At 52.5% G+C, this 24,744-nt stretch overlaps 8 protein-coding genes across 8 annotated transcripts; 6 read left to right on the forward strand and 2 right to left on the reverse strand.

The window, feature by feature from the left end:
• Positions 1–1,291: 1,291 nt before the first annotated feature.
• PG997_011103 (uncharacterized protein) lies at positions 1,292–1,834 on the forward strand (the record flags this gene model as incomplete). The annotated part of the gene is made up of 1 exon (XM_066815418.1): positions 1,292–1,834. One exon carries the CDS (start codon positions 1,292–1,294, stop codon positions 1,832–1,834), a length of 543 nt encoding a protein of 180 aa, XP_066664708.1.
• A 2,275-nt stretch (positions 1,835–4,109) lies between these two features.
• Positions 4,110–6,776, reverse strand: PG997_011104 (ferric reductase transmembrane component 7; the record flags this gene model as incomplete). The annotated part of the gene is made up of 4 exons (XM_066815419.1): positions 4,110–4,799; positions 4,846–5,491; positions 5,535–6,205; positions 6,306–6,776. The coding sequence occupies 4 exons, from the start codon at positions 6,774–6,776 to the stop codon at positions 4,110–4,112; spliced, it is 2,478 nt and encodes an 825-aa protein (XP_066664709.1).
• Positions 6,777–6,875: 99 nt separating this feature from the next.
• PG997_011105 (uncharacterized protein) lies at positions 6,876–8,518 on the forward strand (the record flags this gene model as incomplete). Its single annotated transcript, XM_066815420.1, has 3 exons — positions 6,876–7,267; positions 7,861–8,067; positions 8,182–8,518. 3 exons carry the CDS (start codon positions 6,876–6,878, stop codon positions 8,516–8,518), a joined length of 936 nt encoding a protein of 311 aa, XP_066664710.1.
• A 1,576-nt stretch (positions 8,519–10,094) lies between these two features.
• PG997_011106 (uncharacterized protein) lies at positions 10,095–11,171 on the forward strand (the record flags this gene model as incomplete). Its single annotated transcript, XM_066815421.1, has 1 exon — positions 10,095–11,171. One exon carries the CDS (start codon positions 10,095–10,097, stop codon positions 11,169–11,171), a length of 1,077 nt encoding a protein of 358 aa, XP_066664711.1.
• A 612-nt stretch (positions 11,172–11,783) lies between these two features.
• Positions 11,784–13,551, forward strand: PG997_011107 (uncharacterized protein; the record flags this gene model as incomplete). The annotated part of the gene is made up of 3 exons (XM_066815422.1): positions 11,784–11,857; positions 11,939–13,005; positions 13,202–13,551. The coding sequence occupies 3 exons, from the start codon at positions 11,784–11,786 to the stop codon at positions 13,549–13,551; spliced, it is 1,491 nt and encodes a 496-aa protein (XP_066664712.1).
• A 565-nt stretch (positions 13,552–14,116) lies between these two features.
• PG997_011108 (uncharacterized protein) lies at positions 14,117–16,389 on the reverse strand (the record flags this gene model as incomplete). The annotated part of the gene is made up of 4 exons (XM_066815423.1): positions 14,117–15,848; positions 15,906–16,181; positions 16,279–16,315; positions 16,371–16,389. 4 exons carry the CDS (start codon positions 16,387–16,389, stop codon positions 14,117–14,119), a joined length of 2,064 nt encoding a protein of 687 aa, XP_066664713.1.
• A 2,559-nt stretch (positions 16,390–18,948) lies between these two features.
• On the forward strand, positions 18,949–19,933 carry PG997_011109 (uncharacterized protein; the record flags this gene model as incomplete). Its single annotated transcript, XM_066815424.1, has 2 exons — positions 18,949–19,150; positions 19,236–19,933. Coding segments are annotated over 2 exons (900 nt in total), but the record flags the coding sequence as incomplete, so codon positions are not given.
• Positions 19,934–20,475: 542 nt separating this feature from the next.
• PG997_011110 (uncharacterized protein) lies at positions 20,476–21,311 on the forward strand (the record flags this gene model as incomplete). The annotated part of the gene is made up of 2 exons (XM_066815425.1): positions 20,476–20,524; positions 20,824–21,311. The coding sequence occupies 2 exons, from the start codon at positions 20,476–20,478 to the stop codon at positions 21,309–21,311; spliced, it is 537 nt and encodes a 178-aa protein (XP_066664715.1).
• Positions 21,312–24,744: the final 3,433 nt, after the last annotated feature.

Here is a 24,744-nt window from a genome sequence, read left to right on the forward strand (position 1 = left end):
ACAGCACAGCACAGCGCAGCGCACTGGGCGCCGGATCCCGCCCACTCACCCGATTGACGACAGCCCTCATTGATCGCTTCGTTTCGCAGCCCAAGTGCCGAGAGGCCACACTCTCTCTTCCTCCCTTCTTCTGTATTGCCTCGACCACTCCTCGGTCGCTGTCACCTCCCTGCCTGCACGCCACTGGAACCGACTGCCTGCTATTTTCGCAATTTAATCCCGCACACCTCTTTGCCGTCAATCTTATATATCATTACATCTCATTACCCATCCCAAGATAATCCCTACCGGCCAGTACGCCAAAACGGAAACATCTGACTTCCCCACTGCGATCGTCCAATACCACCACAGCTGTACCTGGAGCCGTAGTGCCAACACCCTGGCTATAGACTGTCTTGGCTCGCCCTCCTGTCAGCGCATGCTGGTTCGGCCGAGGGAAAAGAACCCATTTGTCTCCAGCCTGCTGGTCCCCTCCTCTAGCTTCCTCTTCTGTCCACTGCTTGCGACTCGATCCCAAGTGACGAAAGGCTGAAGTCCAAGGTGGTGTGTACCCCGTCGGTGTGGGTGTCGAGCCAGTCTAGAGAAGGATACGGTAATCTAGAAGAAGAAGAAGAAGAAGAAGGGGAAAAATTCCGTGTGTGAGTGGGTATGCTTGCTTGTGTGTGGTGAACCGGCTCCAGCTCTGCGTGTATCACCAAACCAAGCCCAATCAAAACTAAATCGCCAGAAAGCAAGTAGGACACCGCTCCTGCTGCTGGCGGGCTTGTTCTCTTCTCTGCTCTGCTCTGCTCTGCTCTGCTCGACGGTACCCAGGCCCATTGGAAGCGAGCCAACTTCGGCCGGCCGTCCCCCTTCCTTCTTTGATCTCCATTTTGTCCCAAGCATTGCATTGTGCCGCCGTACGCTTCGTCTCATCTCCCGCCCTGTCACCACACCACCCCGGTGTTTTGGAGCTCCCTTATCAAGCCTGTATATGACCTTCATCAGCCCGCTCACTCTCCGCCCTCGCCTCTCCCGACTGCTTCCATGACCGCGGTGCAATGAGCATAGACCTTTTGCCGTGAGAGACAATGAGGCCCTCCGCACCGCTAGATCCAACGCTTGACCACAAGGTGTCGCATCATCCGCCTTTATACACAAAAACCAGACGACGTTGCAATCCGGACCTGCCCCTCCTCGGCTCGCCACCGCCGACCCCCTGTACTACCGACGCTGCACAACGCTCCATCCTAGTCAAGCGGGCAGCTGGAGTTGCCAACGCAGACGCTGTGCGGTGCCCACGTTCGTGCCAATGCCGTCGACCGAGGCCAACACGGTCCCGGACGCGCAATTGGGCTTGACCGAGGATGAGATCCAGCTTCTACGCTACCACCAAACCCAGGCCAACTCTTCATCGTCACGCGCCGCCAGCCGTGCTTCGTCGCAGGGCCGCCTGCTGCTAGACAGCTCCAGCCTAGCAGCGCTCTCGAGGCATCTCGACCGGCTGATGGTGCAGATCCAGCAGCGTATCGAATACCTCAGCGAACAGAGCTCCATGGTTACCATGCAGCAGTATGACCATGCTGGCAACTTGATCGACACTGCCGACAGCGAGATTGCGCGGTTCCACGAAATCATGCGCCAGCTGGACGAACTCGAGTTGGACTTCGACCGCATCCGCCATATCCGTGACATCGTCCGGGGCTATCGGCAAAGAGTGGAGGAGCTGGACCGTGAACTTGAGCACTCAACTTCTTCGCGGCGGGACCGTGAAGGACACTCCTCTCATCGACACGGGCACGGCCACTCCCATCGCCACGAAGGTAGCTCGTCGACTCGCCGACACCGACACTGAATATAATAATATAAGCGATGTATCACTACGGGGAACGCCCATGACGCCGGATGCTCCAGCAATATTTCTACCATTGACGATGTATGATTTGCGCTTGACCAAGGGCTGAAGACTGGATGAAATACCAACATGGATAGGCTAGAGGACATGGTCACACGACCACGGATTGGGAGACAACGGCAGGATTGTTTGCTTTCGCAATCTGGCAGGGAATCACAGCACCGCCTTCGAGAATCGAACACCAAAAGCTGCTCGGTATATCAAAAAGTTCCCGAGCGACCATCATTTCCAAAACACCGGTTTCTTTCTGTCACTATCAAAATCAAGATTGATGGGGCCTCGCGGCCGGGAAATATAGGGGTAGCCTCACGGCTTATTTGACCATTTCGGCGTCTGGGATGTTGTGATCTTTGGGCGGGAGTTACATTTTGTTGCCATTAGCGCCTCCACACTGCTTCTCTGGACTATGATTTCTGGGGCCGTTTAGCATACGAAGTTGGATATCTTTGGGGGTGATATTGGGGTGGCCTTGCCTTTCAGTTGCGCAGATACCCCTGTCATGCTATATTCCCCGAGGCTCACATGATGACCATATGGTTCTTTCGGCCTTCGTTTCTGTCTTTCGGTGCCTTTATTGGCGCCTCGTCTTGAACGGTGTGCGCTACGATTCGTGGGAAAGCAAGACGAAACTTTCTACGAAGGGCATCACGTTGCTGTTATATACCACTTAACGAGATAACGCGGGCTCAAAGAGGGAGCTATTGTCAAAGTAGATACTGCATGGACAGAAATAAACCTACCAGTATCTTCAAACCTCTTTTACTGGCGGACTTGCCTGTCAGCTTGATTCGAGTGCATACACACACGAAGTGCTACAACGAAAATGTAGCATGGGATGTAAGTCATTCTCTGGCGGCGCGCCAGTGGGCCTAAACATTGGTACCGGCCAGGAAATGTGACGGGAAACCCCGTCTAGCCTCAAGGTGTGTAGTTACAATAGGAGTGAAACATCATGGGGGTTTGACTAAGGCTTTACAGAGCTAGCCCACCGGTTTTCTCGGCACACTAAGGCATTCATTAACCACCTCATGCTGCATGTCTTGCACTCTGCTTTGTTTTCCTCCATTTCTTCCCCATGAAGCGACGAACCAACCAAGCAGCATAGGTGACGATGGAGAGGGGGTAAGCGTGTAATGAGACACATCGGATATGCTTGATTAAGAAGTAGTGGCACAAGCAAGGCGGAATGAAGAAGATTTCGGCCACAGGGCTGGCTCATTTCTCACAACGACTTGGTTGCATGAAGTGCGCGCTAGCTCGTTTTTCCAGAGGAACCTCTCGGGAGCCAGGGAGAGTTCTACAAAGCTTCTTGGGTAACAAAATCCCAGACGCAACTTCTCATCTGAACATAATCCGGACATGGATACTACTGCTGCTCCAAGCGAAACCCGGCCGGCGGGATGGGAGATACGGGCATGATGTGCTATAATATTCTCTGGATCTCGCAAGGATAGCCTGGCCTGCGGCTCATGTCTTGTATCGCTGGAAATGATATAAAATGGGGGGAAACAATCACCCTCACATATAAGAAGCGTATATGACAGCGTGCAAGGCCATCGATAGCAAATATGATGGGCCAGGAATCTTTCTGCTGCTATGTCAAGGAGGCAATGAGTTATCTCTTCTCAACAATTTAAGACATGAGAGCAAGAGTATCTGGGAGGGAACAAACCTAGCGAGCGGCGTAGCAGTTTCCCGCCCGCTCTTCCTCCCTTATACCGCGCTTCTGAATCTCCATGGCAAGAGACGGCCGAAGTTGGTTACTTCACTCCATCTATATCACTGGGTCACGGAGAAGAGCATGGCACATGGCAGTTCATTGTAAATAAGAAGAGATATCGTCTCATTAAGGAATATGAATTAACGCCAGGAGTCGTCTCCGCTGTGCCTCATAACCCAGCGTCTAATGAACGACACCTGTAACCGATCGATCAACTATCGAGTAGGATATGGATACGCCTCGCAACGCCTTGTGTAGATATAGTAAGAATGAGAAATACGTTTTTGGTATCTTTGTCCGCCCAAACAAAACAAAACAAAACTCCAGTCGTCGATCGTGCATGATCTTCCTTCCTCGTTCCCTGTTCCTGCCATGCCTCCACCACCCAATAGTGCCTAGGTGGTGGTGGTGGCTCAAGGCAGTGGTAAAGGGATATGTGGGTATATGGGTATATATATATACAACCGAGAAGGCTTACTACTATGTCCCTCTTTCCTAAAGGGCGTAGTTCTCGGTGTGCAAGAAGATCTCCTCAAGCATATCGTCGCCCCAGATCTCAGCCTGTAGCCGCGCCACCGTGTTGGCAACACCGACACGCATGCTGGCGGGTCCACAAACGAAGACGGCCGTCCTCCGGCCGAGGATGCCGCGCCCATCGGTGCCGCCTGTCGCCCACTCCTTGAGCATGTAGCCGAGGTCCGGGCGGCCGTACTCAACGCTCCAGCCGCCGTCGATCTGGTGCGGGACGGGGAAGGCGAAACGCATGAGCGACTTCTGGAACTCGGTGGGGGTCTCGGGAAAACCAAAGTCGAAGCCGGAGGGCGGCCCGAACGTCGAGGTCGGCCGCGGCTGGCCCTGGCCCTGGCCCGGTAGGTTGGTGGTCCGGAGATGGGCGAACTCGGGAGGTCGGGGCACGTCCTGGGAGGGCTCTGCCGAACGGTGCTCCTGCCCGGGAGTCTGCGTATTTGAGCCGTCGAATCGGCGGGGCGACGGTGGCGCGTAGTTGAAATGAGGCTGTTTTTCCGGCCGTAAATGAAGCGGAGGGAATTGGAATCCTTGCTTGGGCTTGTCCTCGGGGTATTCGAAACCAGACGGTGGGGGAGGAGGCGGAGGTGCATCGCCATGATCCTCTTGGATCTCCATATGTTCGTCCTCTCGCCCCTCCAGTCTTCGCAGCGAGTCTTCCTGTGCCGACTGCCTGTTGGCCAGTGCTGGCCGTTGCGGGGGGCACGTGATGCGGCTGAAGGTATCTCTGTTGTGGCAAAGCAGTTATCCTGTCTTCATCCTCGGCACGCAGCTCGCGCTCATAATCGACATTGCCTTGGGCTTCGTCGCGGATATATGTCGAGGCTCGTTTCGAGGCAACGCCAGCAACGAAGCCATCCAGTCTGTCGTGGAACATGGTGCTCAGAGGTCGCTGTGCCCGCTCCCCGACTCCGGCGCCAAGACCAGCACCAACGCGCTGTCTCACAGCCGACGTAACGAAAAATTTGCACGTCACGCTCTCGGGCGGTGCAGACTCCCGACAGATTCGGAGCTCTTCGCGGAACCAATCCATCGCTTCTAGCCTCTTCAAAGCCCAAATAACGACAACCTTCTTGGTGATAGCCTTACCGTCTCTCATTCGCTTGATGAGGTTCAGCAGTTGAGACATTAATGAAGTGATACCGCTTCCTCCTGCAATCAGTATACAGGTATCAAACGCGGAGAGCTCTCGGCGCATCCCACCATAAGGGCCATCAAGATAGGCTCGGTATGTGTGAAAGGGGCCCTTTTGAATGGCAGTTTCCAGTACCCTCCGAGTGAAACCGCCGTAAGGCTTGAAAACCAAAACACAATCGCGATACTGCTCTCCGTATTCCGAAGGAAAATCTTCGCTGCAAAGGGACGATATAGTAAAGGGGGTGGTTGTCAAAGAACGAGATGCCAGGCATCCTCAGGTAGACATATTGGCCAGGACTCCACCTCATCTGTGTAGGGATTGTCACTTTGATGGCATTTTCCGTCATGAGAGTGATGGCCGCCTCATCTCCCACCATGAAAGCAAGTCGCCATGGTTTGGTCCAGTTCAACTTGAAGAGTCTCAGAGCATAGCAGAAGGCCCATATTGCGATAGTGCTGTATAGGTAGCTCCACGAGGCGAGGAAATTCTTCGTGTGCCAGAACAAGAGGCCAACATAGACCATCCCGACAGGTACGTGGAGAACCACGAAGGCCTCGAATGCCACCCTTCGGATGAAAGGGAGAGAGGCTACACAGAGCCAGACAAGGGGAACAAGACACGAGATTCCCGTTCCGTAAATGACACCACTGCCTTCCGGGAAAAGTCGTGAAAAGGTCTGCATGCCACCATCATCCCACACTGGCTGTATATAGAAGGGAACGGTGTGGACAAGGGACATGAACAGGCAAAGATACCCTGCCCACCGGTGGAAGACATTCAGCCTCTCGGGGCCAATGCCAGTGATGTAGGTAAGAACGTTGGTTTTCATGCTAGATGCGATGATCCAAGGGGTCATGGCAACTGCAATCATGCCTGCGCGGATTGCGACAGGAGGCGAGCCAAACTGAATGCTCTGCCAATAAAGGGGCTGTAACAAGAAGGTGTAAAAGCGCGGTGAAAGCGAACCCAATAAAGCCGACTGCCACCACCGCAAGAGAAGAAAAAGTGAAGCGGTGTCTTCTCCATACAAGATCGGGTATCGGTCGGTAGAAGACCCATCGAAACAAAGCGAGGGCATCGAGTACAGGCGTGATGGATGAAAAGTCGCTCCTGGGCTTAAAGTCCTTCTTCTCTTCGTGATTCGTCTCGGGGAAGAAATGGCGTCCAGGTTGCTCGGTCTGCATCGCCGTCATGGCCTGTTCGGGGTCTAAGCTGTACAAGTCTCGGTAGTGTCGCTCAACATCTTGCTTGTAGATTGCCTGCCGAATCTTATCCTGCCACCAATGCCATATCCTCACGAACAGGACTGACCCCATCAGCGCAAGGCAGAAGTATGTCCATCCGAGACCGTATTTCCCTGCTCTGTCCCATGGGTCCACTGTAAGAGCCTCGACGAGGCCCGGTGGACTGGTCGCCGTCAACGGGATATGTATCCTCTTGGCTAATTGGCCTATGGTCCGCGACGCACCGGCCATTACGCCCTGGATTTCGGAAGCCATGATATCGAGGCTTCTTGTTTCTCTCCTCAATCGAGATGCGATCAAATCCTCCGTGCTATGCGCCAATGGTAAATCGCATCGCACTACTGTGAGCACAACATGAAGGGCATTCGAGCGTGCTTAGGAAGACGACGTCAGACTTGGCAATGCGCTTCGTTTGCGGTTGAGGAATACCAGACTCCCCGCGCCGCAGTATTAGTGTATGAAGATGGTGACAGTGTTCGTTATTCCCACATTCGAGGTGGATGTTGCGTGTATATACCACAGAATGGGCAAGGGTTGTTTGCTTTCGGGGGCGCTGTTCCTCTCCGGGCAGATGTGACCGGATTTGGCAAGGTCGAACGTTGTAAGACGTTTGGCCACCACGGTTGGACTGCTTTGGCCCGTATTGTGCATACACAGAAGCACACAGAAGCGTCCTGGTGGAACGGAAGGGAGATGCGCAATTCGGCTTCACATGAGCTCGGTCAATCACAGGCAAGAACAGCTTGGTGTGATATGAATCCTGTAAGGGGACCGGATGGGAAATGGCATCAAAGTGGCACCAGGCCCAGCGGCTGGCCGTCTTTAATATTGGCTGGCCTGGATGTGGGCTACTCCCCGCATACTGCAGGTTGCACCAGGGAACCTAGGGAAGCAGGGAGGTGTGTAACCGTAAGCGCCAGAGGGAAAGCAAGCTGTTGATGCGGGCCGTTATCTGGATGCTCCTAATGAGGCGGGAGGCGTCCGTAGGGCCGCAAGGGGGTATGGTGTATACCAACTAGGGTATCGAGTCCTCGCATGCAGACTGGCCCCGTAGATCGACAGTGCTGTTGGGTGGGGCGAGTATTGTGACGGCTCTAGGAAATATGATAGACCTGTTTGTTGGTTGATGATGTCTTCGAAAACTCAGTTGTCCGTCGCACCACCTGGCAATCACGTACGACTGTTGTTCTATTCTCCCTCTGCTTGGGAGATGAGGGATTTTGCCGGCTTACGGGAGCTCAAGTTTTGATTTTGCCTTTTTCTTAACCTGTAGTCGAGAAGGGTTGCATCGAGCGGTGGTGAAGGGCTACATTCGTCACATACCTACTGCCTGCAATAGCACGTCTGCAATAAGTCAGCTTGCTGTCAAGACGAGTGTCAAGTCCAATGTCAAGCAAGCCGAGGGCATGGCGTGGCTCTCGAACGAGAACACCAAGGCCGACAAACTCCTGTCTTGTGCAAGTGAACGAACCCCCTCTCGTGTCTGGAGGAGTTGTTTGCTTCATCCTATCAGTGGTGCCATCATGGTTTTGATCTGGGGGCTGGTGTCTGTTGGTGCTATCGAATTAGAGGCGAAGATGCGATAGCTCCCGTGAATGACACCGGGTACCCTGCTGGGAACCCTGCTGGAAACCCTTACGGCTACTGAAAGAATGAAAAGCCTGCGCATGGCGTGGCATGGCCGAGAAGAGGCATTGGGATTCGACAGCATCTTGTTGGCTGTTCACAGATTGAGCTCTGCGGTGTGGAAGGCCGGGCGGCAAAAGGCGGCCGCTGATTCGCCCAAGCCGCGGGTTGGCGTGAACGAAGCAGCTCCACCACAGCTGCAGTTCCAGGATCAACCACGACAAACCAGGATGCCATCGAATCACGGCCTCCTCCCCGTGCCTGGCAAGTTTCTTCACCTGCATGGACAAGAGATTCTTGAGCTTGATCCGGCTTTTTCGGCTAGCCGATTGATGTGTCCTAGGTTAGGTCTCCAACACCAGCACGAGTGAGTTGTCACCACTTTCGACGTGACCGTGAACCCCTCTGCTGCAGCATGGAGCTGCACCCCAAGACCCCCGCCGCTGATAGGCTGGCTTGTCCAATTCATGCAAATGTGTTCCAGAGCGCTGGGAATTGGAGGCAGCAAGACGAATTTGGTCAAGTTGGATGCATGGAACGCCGTGATCCAACGAGTATCGTAACGGTAGCAGCAATTCACGATATCATGCCCGTTTGGGGCAGAAAATTGAAGCGAGCCGACCGCAATGCCCTCTCCAAGCAGCCGAGCGGGAGCCCGAGAACCAATAGAAAGGATGCCGAACCACTTTGTTATTTGGTCAATTCGGTTGGCCCTTTTTTCAACCGGGGACTATGACGCTGCTACATGTAACGATCCCATATGTTACCACAAATCCATGCAAGGAAGAAGCATTGTGTCAGCAACACAGGGACTTCCTGCTTAGGTAAGGCAGAGTGCATGCAATCCACTAACACGACTACCGCAATATGAGAAGGGAATTCAACCAACTGACTGCTACATACCAAGGCATTAATTCCAGATTCATCTAAGATGAGCCTGATCTCGCGGTTCCAGCGTAGTCAAGGGCTAACAAAGAGGGGATACTGCTAAATCAATCAAAACCTCATGCAGCCGCAGCCATCAAGAATGATATTTCCAACTTGAGATATCCATCCAAGCGCGGCGAGGATACCGCTGACCGAGGCTTCAGCCAGAAACAACAGGGGTTCTTTTCTCTTCCCTATACTCCGCAGATGAGTACGATACGTACGAGCCCTACACGAAAGCCGGAATTGAAGTGCGTGAACCGGTGGGCTCTCTCACACAGAGAGAACTCGCCCAGACGTAGAATGCGGTGGGAGTACATGGCGATGCATTCTTTTAGCATGGCTTTAATCTCGCAATATGTTTCTGAGTTTATCCTCTCGCCATCGTCATAGCCGCTCTTACGAATAAGTTTAATCTACTGGCAATCCGACGTCTGTAACTCGTCGGCGTCCGGATCTGCACTCCGGGTACAGTTCTGCTGCTCCGTGACCGTGTACAGTATCCTTTAGGTATCTTTCCACAGAGCATGCAGGCGCTCCTTGGAGTAGTCTTTGTCTTCCAGGAGCTGCTGGATCGTATGGCAGCTTCGCAATCGCTGCTATTGTTGGCGCAACTGCTTTGCAATATTCGATTTGATAAGTACTAACTCAGTCCCTGTAAATGAATCAAAAGACACCTAGGCCATTGCAGGTAGCTGTGGCTCTGATAAGTAGCAATCCCACTTTGCAATTCTGTTCTTGTATTTCTTAAGAACCCGTGTTTCGTGGTTGAGGTTGAGGTTGAGGTTGAGGAACAATAGGTGCGTGGCACGGGTAAGGTGAATGAATGCCTGTGGTACAGCCTTGCGTCCACTAACACACGGGTCGCAATGGGGCAATGGACGCTGGACCCCACTATCGATTGCAGAAGGCAAGGCTGGAAATAATTTCTACTGATCGTCACTTGGAGCAGACATTGAGGAATCAAGATTTGGAACTGCAAGGGTCAACTGCTTTCACTTGCAGAAATCAAACTCAATCATGGCGACACCAAAGTCCTTGACTCTTTCGAGTACCACGTTCGCCAAATTATCACCACACCCTTACCTCCTCGCAAACCTGCAGCCCGCCGATCCGTCCACGACGCCCACTCGCACAAACGGACGCCAGCCCGCCCAGACTCGCACCCCATACATCAACACCTCCTCGCTCTCACACGCTCACGGCAGCGCCGTAGTGCGAAATGGCGACACCACCGTCATATGTGGCGTCCGGGGTGAGACGATCCTGACGTCGGCCATCCCCAACTACCGGGCACCCTCGCCAGCAGACGACTCCGGCTCCCCCCTGGACGAGGCGCGGGACTACGATCTCCTGGTCCCCAACATTGAGCTCGCCACCGGCTGCGCCCCCAACTTCCTGCCCGGCGTGCCGCCCACCACGCTCGCGCAGACGCTGAGCACGCGCGTCTACTCTCTACTTCACAGCTCCAAGCTGGTTGACGTGAGTCGGTTACGCATCTACCCTGAAGAGGTCGGCGGCGAGAAGAACAAGGAAGACAATGACGAGAAGATGGACGAGGCCGAAGAAGAGGTCGACGAATACGATGTTGCTGAAGACAAGGCAGTCAAGGCTTACTGGGTGCTGTACATCGACGTCCTGTTCATCTCGTTCGACGGAAACCCCTTTGACACAGCCTGGACCGCCATACTCGCGGCATTGCGAGATACGAAGCTCCCGCTCGCTTACTGGGACGCAGACCGCGAGATGGTCCTGTGCAAACGTTCTCAACAGAATGCGACCCCTCTTAACCTACGAGGACTGCCTGTGGCATGTACGGCATCTGTGTTCACAGCCAAGGAGAAGCAAAAGAAGGGCAGCGGTAGCTACTGGGTTCTCGTGGACCCCGACAGACTCGAAGAAGGTCTGTGCGACGAGACAGTCACCGTGGTTGTCGATAAGCTCGGTGGAAGTACGAAAATCTTAGGGATTTCGAAGCATGGAGGCACAGTCGTCGGCCCTGAGTTCATGAAGAAAATGGTCGCTACAGCGGAGTCAAGATGGGATCAGATCCACGCCGCCAGAGTAGAAGCGGATGCAGACGAAATTAAAGATTGATACCCCCTCATAACCTATGTGCACTTCGTACTTGGGATGGTCCCCCATGCAGCGGTTGTGAGACCCCAAGAGGAACAAAGGTACTGCAGGTGGTGTTTTACAGGGCGATATTATAGAATCAACAATGGCCATTGCGGTCAAAATGGGGCAATTATCTGGGAAAATGTATCAAACCCTTCGAACTATCCTATCAGGTGTAAAATCCAGGACAGTAGATACGGGACGACGATTTGCTCTGCCGCCCATCTGGAGTGGCCTAATGAAAGGTCTCCTACTGCCGGAAATGCTATGATGCTTTGAGGGCAGCAGAACCAGACTTGAATGAGCGGTATGTTATTAAAAAAAAAGAGAAAGGAAAATCGGCTCCTCGGATGCGAGCTTTCAATATCCCACCGATTCTGAAGGGTCCGTGCACGCTCAAGCTTGATAGCAATATCTTTTTCCCGACTGCAGCAGCGGGGCCTGGCCAGGGTCGTTGAGGTCCCGTCTTGTCGCAACAAACCCCATCCAAGGGAGAAAAAAAACCTTACGCCAATCCTCCTTTCCACCCATTTGTTCCTTCCTACCTCAGCTGTCCTATTTCTCCGAGGAGGAAAAAGGAAGTCCGGAATCATGGAGTCTCTAGGTGACGAGCCTTGGGATGTCGTGATTTGTGGTACCGGCTTGCAGCAATCACTCCTGGCGTTGTGAGTAAAGGATGCTTTCTGAGGAATCAACACAAAGCGAAGTCGGTCTGACTGACTTAGCCTCCTGTTCCAACGATGAAGAGCTCTCTCGCGGTCCAAGAAGCGTATCCTCCACACCGACCCCAATGACTACTACGGCCAGAACGAAGCTGCCTTGACCCTGCAAGATGCCGGAAGCTTCGCCGCTAAACACGCAGGAGGCGCCTCCAGTGAGGGTGACGAGAAGAAGAGCGTGGTCCGCAATGCCGCCGTATGGAAGCCCGACGACGCAGAAGCGCAAGGCTTGAAGTTCCCCCGCGCCTACTCGCTGGCCCTCGCGCCCCAGATCATACACACCAAGTCGAAGCTCCTGTTCAGCCTAGTCTCGTCGCGAGCCTATCGACAGGTCGAGTTCTTGGCGGTCGGCTCCTTCTTCGTCTATGAACCGGCGAAGGATGGGTCGGATCCCAAGCTCTCCCGAATACCGAGCAGCCGCGAGGATGTGTTCTCGAGCCAGTCCATACCTGCCCGCTCGAAGCGGTCGCTGATGAAGTTCCTGAAATTCGTGCTCGACTTCGAGTCCGATGAACAGAAGCCTATCTGGGAGGGCCACGCCGATGCTCCGCTCACCGACTTTCTCACTGCCCAGTTCAAATTGGAAGATGATTTGAAAAGGTATGTTGTCGCGTTGACCATGGCTCTGGATGGGAAGGCCTCTGTCAAATCTGGGTTGGCAGCCATCAATCGTCATTTGACGTCCATGGGAACGTTTGGTCCAGGCTTCTGCGCTGTGTATCCCAAATGGGGTGGCCTCTCGGAGATTGCCCAAGTCGCGTGCCGTGCTGGCGCTGTGGGTGGTGGCATCTACATGCTGGATACGAGTGCGACCGTGAAGCCTTGTGGTGAAAACGAAAAGGCTTCGCTGGAGCTGTCCAACGACATCACGGTCGAAACAAGCTCGATCATTTCTGGGCAAGAGACTACAACTGGCGTCCACGCCATCAGCAGACTTGTAGCAGTGGTCAAGTCTCCGCTTAGCTCGCTATTCCAAGTGTTGGTTGAAGGTGCTCCTACACCAGCAGTAGCCGTGGTTGCACTACCAAGTGCACCATCGCCGATCTATGCTCTAGTCCATTCTAGTGATACGGGAGAGTGTCCTGTTGGCCAATGTAAGTTGAATCTTTTTCTCCTTCTTACCCCTTCCCCCTCCACGGTGTTAGGATGAACTAGATCAAAAACTTATCTACATTGTCTGAGCTATGCTTTGACGAAAATAATTTCTTACAAACTGATACACCTTCAAATCATACACTTCCATGTTTCATCACATGAGTCTAAACAGTCTGCTAATCAGAATTACAACAGGTGTCGTGTATCTTACAACACTCGCAACCGCTGAGTCGAAACATGAGCTTGAGCAAGCGCTCACCATGCTTATTAAAGCTGTGGAAGGTGAAGAGTCGACAGCTTCATGTCTATATCAACTCTACTACGAGCAAGCCATCGGTGACAGAAAATCAATTACTGAGAACCACGGCACTACTCCTGCCTTTTCCTTCCCACCGCTCTCGGCAACCCTTGCTTTCGAGGACACTGACCTAGAGGCCGTGAAGACTGCTTGGAGTCTAGTACTAGGTGATGAGTCTGACGAGGAAACGTATTTAGTCTTCGAAGATCGAGAAGGGGCTGATGCAGAGGATGAGGTGTACGAGTAGCTGATGTCTAGGATATTCACTGTGGCACTATTACTTTAATTGATATAATTCCCACGACGTATCATCTTTCATTGTACTGTGAGCAACCTAGTCTAACCCCTCTAGGGCACGGTGAACTGAAATCATCAAAGCCATGATTCTGTAAATGCTCGCCCATTTACACCCATATGGGAGGCAGCATATTCTCCAACCTTGGAGCAAATCGTCACCCTAAATATCGTCTCGGAAAACGCCAGGCGATTCTGTCTGACGCGTGGTGCGCACAGATCCGCCAAACGTCGAATAATGAACTCCCAGCCATGGATAGAATGCGTTCCCATAGACTGACCAGTGTGACGCATCTTTGCTAGGCCGCCGAGTCCAATCAGCCAGCAACCGTCCTCACAACTCCCAACGCCATAATCATGAAACGACAATCCACTTAGAGCCAATATTACCCCAGACTGGCCCTTTTTCATAGTCATATCGATTCGGCCTGTGTTCCTTCCCTTACAGACGCCCGATTCCCCAGCAATTGAGAGAATATACTAGCGTAGTCGTGCATGCCTGGCTTGCTCTGACTTCTTTAATCGATCTTGATGCCAACGTGGATCTCGCCAAACGGCTCCTGCGGCATGCCGACCTGCTCAACCATCATTATTCCTTTGGTTACGAGGCCGAGAACGTGGTAGAAGGCTTGAGCGGTGGCGCGGCCGGTGCGGGCAGGCACAAAGACGTCGTCGAAGCCAATCCACTTACGCTGCAGCTCAAAGTCCTCATCATGGCGGCGCTCGCCGCTCTCGGCAATGGTCTGCTCGATGTATGAGAGGAAGTTGGCACCCTCACGGTCGAGGAATTCGCGGGCGTACTGGTTTCCTTTCTGTGGGTTGAGGCCGTTGTTGCCTCCTCCAGCGGGCAAAGGGAAGAAACCCCCTCGGTCGGATCCCGAACCGTTGGAATCGCCACCAACACCACCAAATCCAAAGCCAAGATCCCCACCACCGACATCTCCGCTGTCGCTGTAGCGTACGATGTCCTGAACGGAGCCAGCGCGTTTGTTGAGAGGGCTTGAAGGCTGGTCACGGCCGAATTGCGGCTGCTGTCCACGAACAGAGGAACCAGGCACGGCAGAAGAATGTCGGTCCCAAGGATGAGCAGATGAAGGATGATCGTCAAGGGCTGACTGACGTTCTCTGCCAATTTCGGAAAGCTGGTCGAGGCCGTCATCACCAAGGGCGAAGACGTTATCTCCGTTCTGATCGCCGCGGCCCTGATGATGTTCAACGTCTCCCTGCTCTTCGAGGCGAGGTCGAACTCGGCGTTCTTCACTTTCGGCGTCCTCAATGCCTTCTGATGCTGATCGAGGACGCTTGCGTCCTCCCCGATCCTGGTCATTAAAGACTTCGAGGCCGGTCATTGCAGTGAACAGGGAATCTCCCGAATATTGAACAGCCAGTGGATGGATCATGCCAGGGATTCCCAGGTTTTGGCCGATATTGGCAAGACCTAGACCGAAAGTAAGATGGATGGCATTCTTTCTGGCCTCGGTGGCCGTGGTTAGGCGACGCTTGGGTTTGCAGCAGTTTTCTCTATAGGCATCGGGGTCTTGCCAATCCCGAAGGTCATTTCGGGAGATCTCAAGTCTATCATCAGGAAGAATGACCCTGCGCTTTCTCTTTCGTTGCGTTGTTGTGCCTTGCTTGTCGGGTTCAGGGCTGGTCTGGTCATACGCTTTCTGATCATCGCGTTCATCCTGGGGCAGGGCTTCAACATCTGGAAGTGGCTGTTCGTCCATCATGATAATGTCACCCTGATCATCAATCTTCGGCTGCTGTGTAACAAGTTGGGGAAAGTTGTCACCTCCCTCAATGCTCGGCATTGGGGGCAGGTCTAGCTCTTCGCCAAAAATGTCAGGTTCGACTACTGCATTTTCAACGATGCTGCCGTCTTCTGCAATATTGAGACCCCAATCTGCGGAGGGCCCAAGTTCCTCCTCACCAAAGACATCGCCCATACCACCCAAAGGTGCTGGCTTCTGTCCTGACGAGAGGCCCTGAAGACCTTGTGGTAAGAAGTTGTGATCAGGCGTATCTGAGCGTGGGACATCCAGCTGTAGCTCGAATCTGTCTTGACTAGATGCGCTGCCAGAGCCCGGCGGCATCAAGGAAGGCGGTGACATCTGTGAAGATGTCTTTTGGGTGTTGTTCCTTCCATTGCTGTTCACGAGATACATGTCTGCGTTTGCATTGAAGGCAGGCATTTGGGGAATGAAGCCGGAAGCGAAGTCGGGGTCGTCCATAATCATCAGGTTCTCACGTCTACAGCTCAAGTTAATGTAGGCTCTCCAGAAATAGTTAGACGAGTTTGTTTCTCACCTTCCCTGGCCAGCTGCTGGGTCAAGCTCGTTCCTTGCCATGTTCTTGAAGAAGGCATTCATGTGAAAGTTCACTTTCTGGGCGTCGGTGAGAAGGTACTGGCACTGTTGCTTGAACACACCGGACACTCCAAAGAGGAGACTGCCTTGCAAACGCAGGGCGATCGGGGCGCCTGGCTCAATGATCTTCTCAACAGCCTTCTGTATCTCGACATCTTGGATTGCCTTGCGGGTGACACGCTTCGTTTGAGAGCGCGAGCCAATGGTGGCCACGATCCTGCAAGAGAATGTCAGAAAATCAGAGCAACATACAATACTTCCAGAGTTTCGACATTATGGTTGCAGGTCGATTGAGGTACGATTGTACTGCTTACCAGATGGTGGCAACGCCATATTGGCGGTCCGTCAGGACTATCTTGATGTTAGCAAAATCGCAGGGCCAATGACTACACAAGTGTGTACTTACTCTCGTGGCTATAGAACATCGTGAATGTCCAGACACGGCCGCTGGCTCATATCTAACGATAGGGACCCGAACAAGTTCCAAAGGGGAGCTGCTGCTGGTTTAGCAGCAGCGCAGTTGGGTTCTTGGTGGTCTTTTTGCTGATCGTGAGGAGATATGTACCTTCAGAGCTGGTCAAAAAGGGTGGAGGCGGAGGGAATAACTACAACATGGGGGAAACCAGAAATGCTGCCTTGGACTTGGTATTCTCGACTTTTTCCTTGGAGAAATCTTGGGCCCTACAACGATGCAGCAGCGCGAGAGAACAATAGGCAAGGCAACAGCGGCAGAATTGGAAGCTGCGTTCTCCTCCCTATGGCAGAAGTGGGACCCAACCTTGATTGTTCCTATTCAGAGCCCGTCTTCAAACAATCAAAAGTCCAGGCATCAATCAGATCACCCGGTTGATGGCATGCCTTAGCGCGGCGTGGGTGTGTGTGGTGAGTCCTTCCACCGGTCTGGTCCCCCCCCTTCCATTCAGGTCATCTCGAAGTCAGGTTCCTGTAATTATTCGCTTTGGGGGCCGACAACCCAAATTTATCGACCTCACTGTTGGCTTCTAAACGGCCAAGTCACTCATTGGACAATCAAAGCAGATTCAGCTCACATGATCACCATAATTCTTACTTTTGTGTTTCATCACACTTATCCTCCTGTTTTGAACATAACGATGAGAGCAAGCCTCCTAGGTAACAGAAAACCCCTTGGGCTTCTCAATGTTTTATGGTTGCTTGATCAACGGTAGTACCCGGCAGTATCCAGTTGATATTTCTACCTCGCTTCCTGTCCGGTCACTTTGACTTACACCTAATCTCATTCAAGCAGCTGGGTTCAATATCTTCATCTGAGATCTCCTTAAGCCATTTCGTACAGCCCCTTTTGGAACAATCGGACCAATACAACTGGATGGAAGGGAAATGTCTATCAGATATGTCGAAGCTCTAGTAATAGTCACAGTTAGATGGCCAATCTTCTGATTGTTACTCACGATTTGGCATCCTCTCTCAGGGGTACGACAGTGAAAGCATTTGACCAGGCAGATGCTGCCTAGTGGGCTTTCTAACATGAACATGAACAGGAAGTAATGGTCAGCCTGGTGTGCCTGAGCAGACCAATACATCATGTCACCAGAGCAGGCCGAGTGAGGCGACGGATGAAACCTCATGCCGCGAGCTGGTCTTGTTCCATGCATTTCCAGTTACTCGGAAACCTGGTAATCTTGCATTTGCTCTATTCCTGTGTCAAAGCAAACGCTCTTGGCCATGCACCTGCATGCTTGCTTCATAGGTACCAAGCTGGCTACAAAGCATACCTACATAATGTTGTTCACTCAGTCTTGACCTCAGTATGTCCCGTTTCAAGTCGGTTGGCGCCCACCTGTGTAAGGTCTCCAAGAGTAAGTCAGGGTTACTCGATCCCACTTTTCCTATATCGCGCTCTATGATAGGGTAGATTAGCGAGCTTTCCTTCAACAACTAGAGGCAAGATGGCCGAGCGGTCTAAGGCGCTACGTTCAGGATATCAGTCTTTGGACTGACAGCCAACATCGTAGTCAGGAAACTGGCGTGGGTTCGAATCCCACTCTTGTCACATATGAATTTGTTCTTTTTGTGTTTCTGGACACTACGTAGGTAATGCGGGGTAACGTAATGGCCTTTGTCTTCCACAAATTTGTGTACTCTCTTTTTCCCTCCTCCTGAAAGATTGATTGCTGGATGACCAGAAGCATGGCGACGGGCGATTGCTGCATCTCAACTCGCATACGCCTTTCTGATTGATAATCAGTTACACCGAAGAGACTTTCACGTGCATGTGGGCAGTCGCAAGCGATGTGCATTCTCCGCATGCGGTAATTGCAATGTCAGGGTCTTCTCGCACGGGTCTCCGGCTGTTTGCAATGCGTGCGGACTGCTGCGGACGTGATCTGACCTAGTCTTGCTCTATTTGGAATGATGTCATTCATATGATTGGCTTCCTATCCTCCAAATCCTCTGTACCTCCTTCTCTATCAACCAGCGCAGTCTACAGCTTAGGTACTAGATCGGATCCATTACTCATTACCTATGTTTGCTGGATATATGCTGCTAGTATCTGTGCAGTTAATGAGCCTCGGCCTTGCAGATATCTTAAAATCAGTTACATTTGCGGATTTCAACCACTGGGAAGCAGTGGCCTGATCTGATATAGTTGCTAGTTTGCTCGGTAACCTCGGCTTCATCGACACCACTTACGCAACGACCGTGAAGATCCGGACCCGTGGCCATACTGTCACGTTGTGCTGAAGAGGCATCGCGGACTTCCAGTTTCGGAACACATCGATGCCCTGGGCTCGACTCCACCTAGCATGAATAAATATCGTCCCTCGTCCGTTTCGGCTTTTGGTTTCAGGGGCCCTTTCACTAAACGACAGCTTCAAAGACCAGCGCTGATTTCCTCTTCACTGTACCAAATCACACCAACCCCATCTATAAGTAGCCCGCGAAGGAACTATTCGACCGAGGACAAAGCGGCCCGCTTTGTGACGAACTTCAACAGTTTCCAGACGTTCACTGGAGTGCTCTTATTGTCGTCCTTCGGCGCATACTACCTGTACCAGCATAACGGCGCCAAAATGTCGTCCAAGCTCATTCCCTCCGACCCCTCTGAGGTGATGGTTATTCGTGACATCACCCCGAATGTGGTCACATTCTCAGTCCCATTTGCACGGTTCGGTATGATCCATGTTGGAGGTCGTGCGACCGTAGGTAAGTGAAAGCGCGATGGAAAATGAAGCGCCTGCGCGCCCTAACGCATGCGAGTCTCACAAGCTGACACGCGCGCCAAATATAGTGCGCCTTGCCTCCGGCCGTTTGGCCGTTTTCTCGCCCGTCGCGCTCACACCCGACGTCAAAGCGAAGCTGGCGCAGCTGGGCGGCACGGTTGGTTACATTATCGCGCCAGACTTCGAACACCACATCTTCATCACGGAATGGGCCAAGGAGTACCCGGAGGCCAAGATCATTGGGCCCGAGGGCCTGCCGGAGAAGCGCGCCAAGGCTGCGGGCAGCGACGAAAAGATCGGCACCGAGACTTTCGCTCACGTCTACACGCCCGCGGACAAACAGTTCAACCAGATCGACGCCGACTTCGCCCGCGACTTCGAGGTCGAGTACATGGAGTCGCACCCCAACAAGGAGATCATCTTCTTCTACAAGCCCGACCGTGTCCTCATCGAGGCCGATCTGCTATTCAACCTGCCTGCCATCGAGCAGTACTCCAAGGTCCCCGAGGCTGCCAGGAACTCCCATGGCTTTGCCAACAAGCTGTTTGGCGGTATGCAGAGCACCGCCGGAGACGCCAAGGGGATGAAGCGATTCATGTGGTATGTCTTCAGCGCAAAGAACCGTCCATCCTGGAACGCATCCATCCAGCGCATTGATCAGTGGGACTTCACAACCATCATTCCTTGCCACGGAGAGACGATGGAAGGAAATGGTAAGGAGATGTTCAAGAAGATATTTGAGTGGCACCTCGAGGGAAAGAAATGAAGTAGTGGATTGGGGATTGCCTTTACTCCAAGGTCATGAATGGTCATTAATACGATGGGCGGCAGTTGGTGGCGTTTTTTGTTTGCTATATCCTGATACCACGTACACATTTTCTGCTGTACTTCCATACAGTTTTCCTTGTTGACCACGAATGCGGATGATCCAAAACCAGGCCCATCCCATACCATACTGCATCATTACTTACATGTACATTGAAGTACTTGCAATTGAGAGTAGCAATGCTTTCAGCAGCCATAGCCAATAGCGGGGCCTTGGGCGTTAGCAGGGTCGGGCCAGCGAGCCGGCGCCCCCTCCATCAGTCGCGTTGCCCCGTCGACGGGCCAAACAAGGAAATGGTTGATGACGATGCTCACCACCACTTTTGGGTTTCAGCCGCTCTAAGATCGCTTTGGCATAAGGCAGAAACATTTCAAACTGCTTCAACATACCATTTTTTCCTGATTTGTGTTTTGTATCTATCTGTAAAGACATATATTACTGCTATCTGCATGTCCATTCTCACATACTTGGGAACCTAGACAATGTTGTTGACCTCGTCGCAAGTCTCCATCGCCATCTCATCCGGAATAGGTAAGCAACAAACGGCTCAACCAACCCAGTCTCCATCCGTTCATCCTCCCGGTGTCCGTTCCCGTGAATTGCTTTAATATCCATGTTTTGAGACATCCACACACCCACACTCGCCCTCGCCCACGCATGCAATCATCATTCATGGGAGTTGAACCAATGCATATATATATATATATATATGTGTGTGTGTGTGTGTATACACGGGCACAAGATTAGCTAACCTCTAACCAAACTCCTTCTCTTGGGTTGTAGTCCTCCTCTTCACCACGGCCCTGTTCCTCAGCGGCTACGCGATCCAGCAACGTACTCTGAACGACCTGCGGAAAGCCATCCGGCCCGACCCCGGCCGAGCCCAAAGGTCAACCATTACCAGCAGCCCGACCGCTTCAAGCGGTCGACGACGGAACTGCCCGACGGCACCGTCGTCGAGGTCGATGACGATGGCAACATCATCACTGAAGATGGAGTATCCGAAGCAAAGGTCGACCCGGATGCCATAAGGGCGCCGAGGATGCCCCAGAAGCTGCAGAGCAGCCGCTGGCTCGAGGTCCGGCCCACGACGCCCGAGGATGTCGCGCTGAGGAGACTGCAGGAGCAGCAGATCCTCAAAGAGACGGAGGAGGCTTGGCGGAGGAAGGAGGTCGAGGACGAGAAGAGGAAGAAGGCGGAGCTGGAGGGGCCGGAGAAGCCCCTGAGCAGGGCGGAGCGCAGGAGGCGGATTAAGCAGGATATCCGCGACCTGTCGCAGGGCGAGGGACCGGTTTACTACCAGCGCCGCCTGTGGTAAGAGACAAAAAAACGGTGTTGTTTGTTTCGGGCGGCGGCGCTGCTATGGTTCACGTTTCTCTATGGTTGGCATGAATTTATCACCTGGTTTTGGCAGCAGTATCATGTCGATCGATATGTTTGGAACCGAGGACGGGGAATGAACGGGGGCTGTATGCGGATTTGGATTTCTGGCACGGCATTGTATGAATTTGGATGATATATATGGTTTCAGCTACGATACGGGATATTGTTGGGGTTATTGGGTACAACTTATCACCCTCGTTGCTATATACGGGGAGAAGACAACTTCATGGTGTATCGACCATTTGGTGATAGGAGGAATACATGTAGTTTTGATCAAAGACTGTTATGATGCATAAGGGCCTGGGACTTGAATAACACCCGGCTGTGCTACTTACAAAATGACGAGAGCCTCCTCCATCCCTGCGAAGTTGGGTCAGACGACTCAGAGAGCTCGTGAAGAAGATGTCTTAGACCTAGCAGCCACCGCATAGAAACAGATGACCCCCTTTCAGGACTGCCAAGAGCCCAATCCAGCAGGGGAGGGAGGCGGATTGTCATGTACATGCATGCACATTTCCCCAGTAGGTTAATAAGTATGTACATGTAGGCAAGTCGGTAGATACGAGCAGCCATGCTGCAAGCTAGATCTGCGCAGTGATAGGAGCCCGTTGTCCGAGTCGGGACACCACGCTATGCATGTATGGGACAGACCTGTGTCTTGCCCGTCAGCTCATGTCTAGAAATGATCAGACTGCAGCCTGTTGGTTCTTCTTCCAAATAGTTGGGCGGTGCCACCGAGGAGAATCCCGATGGAGCCGAAAGGGCGAGTATCAAGAAAAAGCGGTAAGCGTATCAATGTCCGGAAAACTTGTTCATTCGTTTTGCTCGTCTTTCTTGCAATTCTTTTTTCTTCTTGGTTGATGATATGTGACGCAATCCCAGACGGGTGCCGGCATCTGTGTGTGAAGTTGGGCTCCGAAATAAATCAAGGGCTGAGATGGCCGTGTGTTGAGATATTCTTTTGTAACATAATCTTGTTGCTTTTGTGGCTACAGATCATTGGAGAGGCTCCTCGGCTCGTGACAGGGAACCCCGAGGGGAACCCGTTGTAGGCTTGCGCAGGGGTAAGGTAAAGGTATGCCCAATCCCAGTGCTGCTTGCCTGCGGGAATTAAATGGGGAGGGAGACTCTGTCATGTGGGATTTGTGGTCTTTCGGCCAGCTAACGATTCGAGAAGAATGCAAGTAAGCAATACATTTTGTCTCTAAAGTTTGGGTTGTGAGCGAATACACATATGGCCGGGTCTCGACCACACATTGTACTACTGAGTTGGCGGGGGAAGTCGAACGAGATGATGCTCTCATGACAGCTACACAGACTCTCTAATCTGCAATGGAATAGTAGCAGAGGTAACTCAAGTCTGCCCAAAGCCTAATAATAACCGGCCAGCAGCGTCTGCATTAGTATTTCACTCCCAAGCATCCTCGAACTCTACGTACCGGTAGCACCACGATGATCGACTATATTTCAGACTCGACAGTGACGGTCAGACAGACATTTGCACTAAAAGGTGATTGTTGGCCCACAAACCACCTGGTCTCGGTGGTGTCTGATATCATCAACTGGCAACAGGCCCTAAGTAAAGTCCCACTGTAGGCTGCTTTCTTCTGGACTTGGTTTTGGTCACCCCAAAAGAAGTGGTACAGCATGTAATGTTTTTCTTCTTTTTACGTACTTGTCTAACAGGTTCTTGGAAGCGGGCCTACTATGCGGACAAGTCGTCGCTGCAAGACCCGACTTCACTTCCTTCTAGAAGCTGCCCGGCAATGTGCTGTAGAAAAGCCTCGGAATACTAGTACGGACCTTCGGCTTCGAACCGCTCGGGGGGCCATAATTGCTCCGCCTTATCATCAGATGGATCGCCCGTAGTAGAGTTGCCGATGTCATCATGTACATGTAGTTGGTTCATGTTGGTTCAAGTGGTGTTACCCATTTACCCCGCCGGCCGTTAGGCGAGTAACACGAATACCTCAGTACTTGCATATGCACCCGTACTTGTGTGCTAGCCCAGCCACAACCCCGCGAAAACATGCGAGATGCAGTTGGTCCGAGAAGGCGTCAAAGTTACTTACCTGCTTGCTTCCTATCTACTTCTTATCATACATCCTACCTAATATTTGATGTAGTTATTGACCAATACTCGCGTTGCTCTGCTAAGCGAGCCAGCCACTCATTGTGTTTGTGCTGGACATCATGCACGCCATAAGAATATAGCGTGGTCTGGGTGGTAGCTCAAGTACAGGAGCCTGTACCTGGTAGCCAATGCATATGTGATTAGGCGGGTATTGATGTAAGTTCGTACATGTATGCAGCTAGGGAATTTCTCCTGCACGCCGCTCTCACACAGACTCGAGCGAGTAAGGCAACCTGCTCGCTCGCTCGTACCTGGTTTCCCCATGCCTGGCCTGGGCACTTGGGGTATTTACCATCCATAATCCGTTACCCCCATTGCCGTTTCGGTTGTTTATCCATATTCTGGGTCCGAACCAGTCGCGGTTCGTGGTACACCATGCCAAGAACCACCCTGTAAGCGTCGGTCCAAGTGGAGGGAGGGACCGACGAGAGAGGAAAAGGCGGCAGGTCCTCTCTTCAGTCAGAAGAACGAACGAGAGCTAGGGAGGGAGAGCCGGCCCAGCAACAGGACCTGCATCCAAGGAACAGAATCGACCCGCCCGTCTTCAATGTCTTCCCGTCGTCACTCGTTTTAGGCAGACCCAGCAGCAGCGGGCTGAGTTGGCATTCCTTGGACATTTCTTGGGGCCATTACATGTGCGTAAGGCAGGTAGGTATAGCGGCAGGGTGGCTCACGTCTTGGGTACGCCGCCTATCTTCCCGCTTATATACCAATGCTTCCCGCCGTCTGCCACACTTCTGCAAACCTCGCGTGTGCACTTGCTCTCTGGAAGACCTACGCATTCACTTCAAGGTTCGTCTAGTCTCGAACTGTTCAAGCTGCATATTCCCAGTGTGTACGACAACCTCGACGACTGTCTGTGTGCGACCCTGAATGAACCCTATCTTATATACCTCAAGATACTGTGCCTTCTCAAGCCGGAGTGGGGGTTTAGCAGCAGCAGCAGCAGCAGCGCAAGCATTCATCCCGTCATTTACTCATATTGTCCACCTTTCGGGCCACTGCCGTCTTGTCACCCTTCGTCGAAGCTATTCTGGATGATTCATGATACGGTGCCTTCATTAGAGTTGGTGTGCGAGTTGTTCTTATCAAACCTCCCAGCTCCTTGAGATCTATCCATCGGATCTTCCATTCTGCGATTCCCAGCAACTATTCACACTTAGACGCCAGCTCACGCGACATCGGTATCAACAACAACATCCTTACCCACACCAGCAAGGATTAACCCACCAAC

The sequence above is a fragment of the Apiospora hydei genome, assembly GCF_038363865.1.
Source record: "Apiospora hydei strain CBS 114990 chromosome Unknown utg000008l_segment0_segment0, whole genome shotgun sequence".
NCBI lineage: Eukaryota > Fungi > Ascomycota > Sordariomycetes > Amphisphaeriales > Apiosporaceae > Apiospora > Apiospora hydei.